At 36.3% G+C, this 10,171-nt stretch overlaps 1 protein-coding gene across 2 annotated transcripts; it reads right to left on the reverse strand.

The window, feature by feature from the left end:
* Window positions 1-1,145: 1,145 nt before the first annotated feature.
* On the reverse strand, window positions 1,146-9,366 carry LOC122023456 (rab GTPase-activating protein 22-like). 2 transcript variants are annotated; one of them, XM_042581571.1, is made up of 5 exons: window positions 8,843-9,366; window positions 6,376-6,511; window positions 6,225-6,274; window positions 2,743-2,796; window positions 1,146-2,599 (listed from the first exon to the last, which is right to left on the reverse strand). In XM_042581571.1, exons 1-5 carry the CDS (start codon window positions 8,959-8,961, stop codon window positions 1,390-1,392), a joined length of 1,569 nt encoding a protein of 522 aa, XP_042437505.1. In that variant the 5' UTR covers window positions 8,962-9,366; the 3' UTR covers window positions 1,146-1,389. The 2 variants fall into 2 exon arrangements, with proteins under 2 accessions (XP_042437505.1, XP_042437504.1); XM_042581570.1 differs by having other exon boundaries at window positions 9,080-9,365.
* Between the last annotated feature and the right edge of the window lie 805 nt (window positions 9,367-10,171).

A 10,171-nucleotide genomic window follows, 5' to 3' on the forward strand; every position in this document is an offset into this window, starting at 1 on the left:
GGGACCAGTGTGGATTTTCACCGGAAACCCTTGATGTCGCTTGACTGACATACGAAGACACTCATGTAGTATTTCGGTGGAGGGACGATCTCGCAAGTAAAAAATGTGTGAGTTTTTCGCAATCGAAGAGTTAAGAAAAGCACGAGGCTTGCACGCGTTGAGAGAGGGAGGATGAAAGATGTTGACATCATCAACATCCGAATCATCAATGAAAATTTTAAATCTAAACAATTCAAATGTGATTCGTACGCCTTAAAAAATGGGATGGGAAAATGTGATATTAGCTGGAAGGATATAAAAGGGTTTTCACATTTATTAATGCGACTTTTGATAATTATAAAATCATAATATACCTTTTAATAAATATCATATTCTATCTCTGGCTTTTGGTAAAAAACCGATTAAAATATATAACTTTGGTAAATGAAATACCTCTTTCAGTTTTTAAATTACAGGCTTATTTCTCAACCCTCTTTAAAATGGTTGCCGAGACATCATATTGATTGCGGAGAGATGAAATGAGCTCGTTAGGCCATGGAATCTAGCACTGTAATTATTACCTAATATTACTTGGATACTTTTGTGATGTGCTTGTTTTCTGCCGTGTAAACCCTTTTGTAAGAAAAAAAAATTGGGGGAAAGACTTCCATGTGGCAAAAGACGAAATCGCTCGCCCTCAGCGTTCCCGTCACACCCGACCCAAGGTCATCACGAGAGAGGTAAATCATAACATCCTAAGTGAGCATGTGATAGGTAGGGTGAGTTACACAGAGACCGGAGAAAAGACTTTCAACACCTATTTCGAAGTGTTTTTTAGATTGATCTTTACAAAGAAATGAATGTAGGCATCAAAATTCCGATTTTTTCTGGAAAATAAAAATCCGAAAAGTTTGTTTTTTTGACAGAGGTTATTTGTGACATGTTATTTAATTAAATTTATTTTGTTCGTCAAAATTTTCTATAGCTAATTTTAATTTTTTTTAAAAAATCATATTACTTGTTTATGCAAATGCAAAAAAAAAACAAAAAAAAGGAAAACATTAGAAAACCTCATAATTCAAAGCCAATGGGTCATAGTATAATGCGACCTTCAATTAAATAGACAATCAAGAAAAGAAATCAAGCATCCACCGTGATCCCATACCTGAAAAAGAGCATGCTAAAATCTTTCATTCAATGCAAAGGCGAATAATCATTTTTTTAACCTAAATGATTATATCAAGTATAAAGCACGACATGCTGCCTTCTTTGAAGCGTGAAGCAACAATTCAATTCGAGCCTCTGATGGTCAATAGACGACGTGGAGTTAATAATCGATAGAATAGAAATAGAACCGACTAAAACTACGTAGATAGTACAAGTCAGCATGAAGGAATGATGACGTAGCATTCATTCGATCTTATCGTGAAGGCTCACCACCAAGTCATGTGCATCGCCCAAAAGCTTCCAGATATCGAGTTGCCCCGCCATGCTGTTGCACTCTCTGAGAATCTCATCCATACTACTGTACTTCTCTATGATCAGCTTCCTCCTCTGCAAGACTGATGCTGCAATGGCATAAAGCAACAAATCATCCGTGGGCGGAGCTCGTAGTCTGATTCTTCCCCATATGGATTTCCCAATCCCTGCTCGAATTGCCGCCTGATCTGCCCACATAACCTCCCACAAGCAAAGAGTCTGCTCAAAGGTTAGCTCTCTGCGGAATATGATAACGACCATTCGATACACGAAGAAGCAATCCTCAGCTTGGAGCTTCTCCAGGTGCCTATAGAGGTGAGCATCCTTTGACTTGATGATCTTAGAGACAATGCTTAGTTGTCTCCTGATGCCTACCTCATCGAGTCGGAAGTTATGCCTAGCTTTCCGCATGAATCCAACAAAACACCAAAAAGCCTCATGATCTTCCTCTACGACAGCGAGTACGGGAGATAGAAGGTCGCTCATTCCCTGGCAATAGCCAATTTCAGGGTCGTAGAGCGCATAGGCTTCCAGTATCGCAACTAGACGTGCAGCATGGTAAATTCGGCATGGCTCCAAGTGCTCGTAGTCTTTCAAGCCAATGCAGGTAGCAAACTTAATAGCCTTGCCTCTGGATACATTGACCTGGGATGGGTTATAAATTTTCCACTCATCATTGGCTCGAACAGCATCCAGTCGCATGATGCGTTGCCATGTTGTGAAATTCTCAGCTCTTTGGCTATCTTTGGGGATTTCTCCGATTGATGAAGCAATCTTGGCAAGTTTAGGATCAGCTTCACTGAGTCGTAAAGCAGGGGACATTAGAGTGCTGCTAGGTTCTTCATCACTGGAGGATTCACTGTAAGAAGATTCTGTATCATCTGCATCGGCATCTACATCTGCACAAGTAATCCCGCTATTTTCATTTTCTTCCACGATAACATGGCCGGGTGTACCTGTTTCCTCATGGCCCACGTGATCCAAAGTGCCACTGAATGAGCTTTCTTGTCCAATTGAAAGGGATTCCCTGACACTCGAGCAAACAGATTCACACACTCTCGGACTGTCCATTTCATTTAGTTTATCATCGCCTGGATTTAACAATTGCCAACATCGTCTTCTAAGTTTTTCATATACCTTCCTGTAATAAGAACATAGCAATTATATCCGGTAAGAAGCATAATCAAGGAACTTCTTTCATCGACGATAACCATATTCATAAACTGTAACAAGAAGAAAACCCAAGTGAAGACAGATATTTGCTTAGCAGACTGGAACATGTACCTCCTATGTGCTCGAACGACATTTCTTTCGGCCTTTGAACTCCTCAGGTCATAGCTACACGTCAAAGAAACATAGATCACTACTTGTCCATGTAATTCTTTAAATGTTCAAATAAATTCACATAATGAATTACTGAAAAGAGCATATATGCTATTTTTTTCTACTTCCTGAAACAGAGGCCAAGGTTGTACTAATAGCAGACTCATAGTGACAATAACTTTGTGGGAGGGATTCTATAGAAGAGTTATTTCACAATAAGAGTCCCACAAACAATGTAAAGTATATATATTCTACCTTTGCATATTTAATTAAATCTGTTTCATTAAGAATAAAACTGTTTTTTTTGTTTCTGGAAGCAAATTAGGCCTTATAGAATTGAACAAACGGATTTGAGGATATCGCAGGTTGGAAAACACAAGCATATTGTTGGCAATTTGTATTCAGAGGTCAACACAAAATAGTCCAAATCTTAACAAGTATTGGAACAGCATTCAAAATGCCATAACCTATTTTGTGCAAACCCTGAATTATCTTTCTGAGAATTCAAGATAAAGTTTACCAAGGTCTATAAAATTTACAGGACGAGGTTTCTTATATGAATTTTATTCTACCATTGAGCTCTAATCAATATCATGTAGTTAGTAATGCCTGAACCGTGTAAATCTTGTAATCATATTCCTTTTTGTCTCCCTCTGGCCTCTTTGCACACCTTAAGCTTTATCTTGTTCCAACTCTAATCGTAGGCCCTAAAATTAGTATGTCCATTATGAAGAGGCTAAGTTGTATTACGATCAGCTTTGGCAGATCATAAATCTATTTGGGAAATCAGACATCTGTCATGAACCTATGAAAAAGAATTTTTTATTGTTTGTCCTCGAATCAAGAGTAAGAATGAGAAATCAGCATATAGATGAAGAAAGATTTCTTTTCTAAGTTCTTTTTTCTCTAAAAACATTTATATAAAAATACCATCTATATTCTTCCACTCTTGAACTTTCTTAGGCTTTTGTTTAAGCAATTCTGAAACGGAAAGATGCATGACAAAGTGTAAAATTATGTTCACAAAACACTGAAGTAGCAGCATCAGATCAGTGCTAGATAGATCATGTCCCACAGATAAACTTTATATAATCCTATGTTGCAACTTGGAAGTACCCTTCACATCTTTTAAATTATCTTTATGTTAACTATATTCATTTTTGTCTACCTCCACCGCTCACATCTTTAGCTTTATTTATTGAACCTAGCAATGGTATTTTTCAATACAAACATACAAGATTTGTCAACATAACGCTTAGGTAAAACATTAATAACAATTTAAAAATTGGTAGTGTATGTTGCAAGGACGAGAACAAACATGTAGCATATATGAGCAGATAATAGAATAGGGCAGCAACCATGAAAATAAAGGCCTTTCTGGCAAAAAAGAGTATTGACTTATTGGATGAAGAAAAGAAGCGAGAAGGGAGAAGACAGATGTATAACATATAGTTAGTATGTAGAGGTAAAGTAATTAGTAAGATATTAAGATATAGTATGCAATTGATAATATCTACTATACTAGTGTATTATTGATCATAAATTTACATCTGCTTGAATAAGTTTCTTCGGCAGGTTAAAAGCATGAAATCTAAATTTAGAGAAGAATACATAGAACATCAGAAAAAATATATAAAGGAGAAACTAAATTTATAGACAAAAAAAAAAATTATGATCAAATCCCTAGACAATTATAATGATGGATTTAAGAAAAAAGTATTCAGTGATTATATTGATATGATAAGGATAATATGATAATGCAGTTACTAGTGTTTGGACTTCAGACCACATACAGTCCAACAAATGATATAACCGTAGATTAACATTTAAGGGAGGGTAGGCCAGTTTTTTACCTATCTTTCCATATTATTGCTAGATCAACTTATGAATTATCTTAAAGAAAAAATTATTTATTGCATACAATTTAAAAATGATATTAGCTAATTGATGAGTGCCTAAAGGAAATAAACACGAAGCTTGTATTGCAGAAAAGAGTCTTTAGAAACTGAGAACTATAATTGATTATTTAAATCTGGTTTCGACAAAAAGAAAGATAATAATTAGCATATGTGAACCAAACGTTCAAGTTAATAGAAGCTTTACATATGTTAGAACTACTTATAAGACAGCAATAATTATTTTTTTTACTTTTTGTTACATTCCATTTTGTTCCTTATAAGCATATTCTGTTAATTCATGCAATCATCACATCCACTAATTTTACTCATTTCACTAAAAGTGCTTCCATATTATTTATAACTACAAACTACAGACTAGCTTCTTTATTTGCATTGATGATCAACCTATAATAATATGAAAATCCTTAACTATTTTGCATCAAATCCGAGCAATGATGTAACTGACTGCTTTTTTCCTTGCACCCTAACGCAACCTCCCAACCTTTTTGATTCAAACTTGGGTTCGGCATTTGTGGTTTTGCTGCCCTTTTACTCAAGACCAAATAAACCAATGGTGAATTCAACAAAATGATTTTTCTCTCAAACAAACAACAAGCACTCATTACTATATAGCCAAATTACAAGCAATGCTAACAAAGTAAGCATTAAAGCTTGTTGTGTGCGTGTGACTAGGTTATAATCCATTCTACAAATAATGCACATGCTAACAAGCAAGCAATGGTTTAAATATGGTCCATCCTACTGCATATCGATATGCAGTGGTTGACCAAATATCCTAAATTGCATCATCATATATGATAGTGTACCCAATACCCAATACACATCAAAATGAGGGATTACACGAACAAAATGCATAAGAGGAAAAGATAATATTTTTCTTCAATATGCTTGCCATAATTAATTTATTGGTTTTGATATCACTGATATATATATCAAGTTTAAGCATACAACTATAAGTCAAGTCCTACTTCCTGTAGAGATCAACCAAAGGTTATTCCTATCTTCTCATCTCATGTTGCAGAAGAAGAATGTAAAGAATTTTGTGATGGTGTCATTTTATCATGTAACTTTGTTCCTAAGGACCAACAATTTGTATAGCTCTTGGAAATCCACTATGTGCTAATATATTGGTTAACTCTTAGAAACTTATTTGCATTTCGTTATTTGTCATTGAGGTAAGCTACGTTTTACAGATGGATTTGATTAAATACTCAAGAAATATTAAAACTATTGTTTTACTGATATTAAAAGTCAACTATTAATGGTGAGGGCATATTTTGTATTTGCACCTATCAGCATAGCGTACATGTCCTAAGTGATGCAAATGCTTTGTAGAACAAGATACAAGCTTAGAATAAGAACTAGATGCAAAAGAAGAATGAATTAGATAATTAACATGAAATAAGGCCCTAAAAAAGCTAGTAGTCAGAGAAGAGAATGCCCCGAATTAAGAAGAAAAAAATTTATTAAACTTAAGCAAAACAAGGTATAAAACTGATCAGAAAATATGGTTTAGAGTCTCACACTCCAAGAAGGAAAGGCCAGACTTCAGGCCTGATGCTTGGGTCAATTCCCTGAATCACAAGTAATTGCTTCAATTTTTGTTTTTGTCAAAATAGATCATACAACTAATATGAGTATTGGAAAGTGACATTATAGTAGAGGAGATTCTTACTACAATACGAGCTTTCTTTAAGAACTTAATCCCACCATCACGAAGCTTTCCATCAGAGGTGAAGAAATTGCTCCACTGGTGCCTAGCAAGGGGATGCTTCCTTTTTCTTCGAGACCATGGTGACCTAAGGCTGCCTCTGAAAAACTAAAGTGATGTTATGAAAGGACTAAATGGTGAAGAGGGTAAACAAGTTAATATTTTAAAAAGGATGATACATTCATTCCCAAACAATAAAAGCTGAATAAATGAACTTGCAAAAACGTCCAACATTTTTTTCTTACATGCAATTTTAGCCAATTAATTCTCAGATTGGCTACTACCTATAGGCCTTCTTTTTTTAACATATCTGGCATGCGCAGGAAATGCGTTCCAGGTTTATCTCCCACTGATAACAAATATTTATTCTGTATATTCAAATGCCATGTCAATTTCAGCTAGTAACTATAGTCTGGTGAAAGGAGCACCCATGATGCCATACATGAAAAATGCTACCAGCTAGAGGGGTGATTACTAGATAAAGCATGTACTTGAATGAAAATTCTAAGATTTGTGTAGTGGGTACGAGGAACGTCAACAATGATACATGTGAAAACCTCGGTAAACATACTGGTCTTAAATTAACACAATAGTTACAAAGACATTCAGTCATACCAATCCTATTTTTTTATTATAATCATTAGCACATAGTGCAGGATTTTAGACTATAGATCTACTGCATGGAACCATACAGCATCAATCAAATCTGTAAGCAAGAATATCTCAATAAGATTGCACAGGCTAAAGCTGGGGTACAAAAGCTGTAACTGTTTTGAGAGGAAATTTCACTCTTAAATTCAATCTGATGTTCACTTGCCAAAAATTTTGCATCCTACTACACAGGCAGATACTAAAATTTTTTCCACATCCAAAGAGCGGGTAAAATAAGGCACAATCACTAAAGGGGCAGCTCGGTGCTTGAAGCTCCTGCTAATGAGGGGTAAAGGGTCTATTGTACGCAGTCTTACTCTGCTATGCAAGAGGTTGTTTCTGAGACTCGAACCCCTGACCTCTAGGTCACACGACAACAACTTTAGTGTTGTGCCAAGACTCCCCTTCACTAACTTGAAGATGCAATCACTAACTCAAAGAAATTGATTATGAATACTTGCATCAACCATGTATCTCTATACACAAGAAGCACATATGATACGAGGGAAGACAAAAGTTGCTCTTTAGCTGAAAGTTATAATATTCATTTCAAGCATAGTATATCCCTTTCCTCCTATCTAACTTGTTCAGTGCTTTCATTATGCAATCCAAACTTACAAATGGAAAAGAGAAGCTTTGTCTCAAACTCTTGACAAATATAATAACATCAAGGCCTGGCTATGCTATGAAATTGGGACTGCTGATAATTTGTTGGTTAAATTTTAGAGACTTAAGTTTGAGTAATATGAACTTGTGTAGAAAGATCAAAGAAATAAGTGACAAGGAATAGTTGAAACTAAAAGGATTGATACTATTTGATAACGGTTGATGACATCATCACAGAGTTATGAGCAAACAAGTTATTCAAGCTGTTTTCCATACACTATACTACTTGAATTCAATAGTACTTAGCACAATGATTCTATTCAGAGAACAGAAAAAGAAAAAGTGTCAGTATCCGAAGGGACAACATGGACAAGTATAAAAGAGCTCAAAGAGAACAGAAAGAAAATTTGATGGTGGCTGAGGGGACCAAATAGACAAGTGAACAAGAGTTTTAATATGGACCAAAGTGACCAGAAGTTTGTATTATGTTACATTCAATCAAGTCAGTAATATTTGCTCTTAGAAGATTAATATGTGCCGAGAACAATAGAAAAAGAAAGAACCTTTCTGCAAATATCTGATATAATATCGTTTTAGCATTTCAACACTCAAAATTATGGTATTGTGTAGGTAATCTAACAATAAACAGGTCAAAATTCCAAACTCAAAATTGGCATAGCACGGGCATAATATAACAAGATCCATTATAGAGGTAGAGAAGACATAGTAGAATGTTTAATTTAATTGACATCTGGGTCCTGTCTGATAAAATTCAGGAAGCACTAGTTGTAATGAACTCCTTGAAGAAGTTAACAGTTATTATCATATATACATAGTATGCCCTTAATAGACGAAGAGAAATCTACTGTCCATCTCAATCTCTCATATATACATAGTATGCCCTAAATATCTCATTAAACGAGGATAGCGTCACTTTCCTACTATTTTTAAGAACAATAACAGCCATCAATCATAATCAATTTCTAGCAAACCCTAGAGGAAGAACATGACAGTTAGAAGATAATGAAGGAACGAAAGACATTTAGCTATTATCTTCTGGTTTTCTCTAGGTGTGCGGAGAATGAAGATTTTTATTGGAATCCAATCGATGCTTCAGAGAAAAATAAGAAGGAACTGAAAAAGGCATTGAAGAGAAGGGGAGAAGGGGACTCACCGATCAGGAACAGGTGAGGAGGCAACAATGAGGAGCGATCTCAAATGGATCCAGGACGACTTAGGCGACGACGAAGATGGCGAATACGAAGAAGTATGGGTTCGTCGGAGGGCGCTCATCTACGGCATCCCTCTCTCTATCCCTCTCAAATAATCGATTTCTTTCTAACCTGCTACTTGTCGGTACGCTAAGGAACGAAAAAGTAAGCGCCTTCTGGCTTTGTTTCTTCTCTTTTACCTCCGCGTCGAGATGACGAGTGTGGCGGCCAGGGCGAGTCCGGCCATGGCCGTCACACCGACGACGACTACGCCCTCATGCCACCGCCCGGCTACCCCCTCTGCGCTGATCCAGATCCACCCCCCACCGTCTCCCGCCGCACTGCCGATGAAGCTCCCGATCCCACGTCCCACCCAATTCCAAACCCACATCGATCGATCGATCGATCGCCCGCCTGCCCCGCCGTCTCTCCCCGAGGACCACCACTCCCACCTCCTCCGCCTCCCGATTTCACTCCGGAATCAAGAACAGGGCAGGTCGTGTGATGATGATCAGGGCAGCGCCGTGGCATCAGGAGTGGAGTCTTTAGAGATTCCAGAGCCTTTCCATATTTTCATTTCAGCCCCCGTAAATCATCTTATTAGCAAAACACTTTTCCCGAATAATTAAAAAAATTTCAAAAATTAAAATTTTGAAAAGAGACAAACATCAAAAGATAATAAATTATTTGAAGAGGGGATTATTATTTTTATAAGGTTTTTGAAATTAATAAAATATTAAAAGATATTTTTAAAACTATTTATTCCTTTAAAAAAATGAGAAGAGTTGACCAACCAATAACACATGCCCTCTCTCCGCCTGGACATTTTGCATTATGCCACTTGGGACGAGTAGAGAGCTGAACATTCACAGTAAGTTTGAACCGGCTTGGCGGATTAAATTTGAACCGGACGATCGATCGGGTCTAATCAAATTCTTTGACCAGATCAAAATTTGAGATTTGAATTCAACTGTATGGATTGGTCAATTTTGTCCCATCCGTTATTTTAATGCACCAACTTGAAGCATTATGGTCCATGTCTCTTTGAAATCAAATAATTAGAATTTTAGAAAATACACCACGTTTTAAGCATTTTACAATTACATTAGGTATTCTTGAAAATAAATAAATAAATTGCTAGGGTGAAACAAACTTTTCCCCTAAGGAGAAAGTGAGGAAATGGTAAATAAAAGGATAATCTTGTTTGGGAAGTTTGGGAAGGAAATGAGTGAAGGGGCAAGGGGAGGGAAATGGAATTTTTACCCACTTTTACCTTTAAATGGTATATTATT

Source organism: Zingiber officinale, chromosome 9B, assembly GCF_018446385.1.
Source record: "Zingiber officinale cultivar Zhangliang chromosome 9B, Zo_v1.1, whole genome shotgun sequence".
In the NCBI taxonomy this organism is placed as follows: domain Eukaryota; kingdom Viridiplantae; phylum Streptophyta; class Magnoliopsida; order Zingiberales; family Zingiberaceae; genus Zingiber; species Zingiber officinale.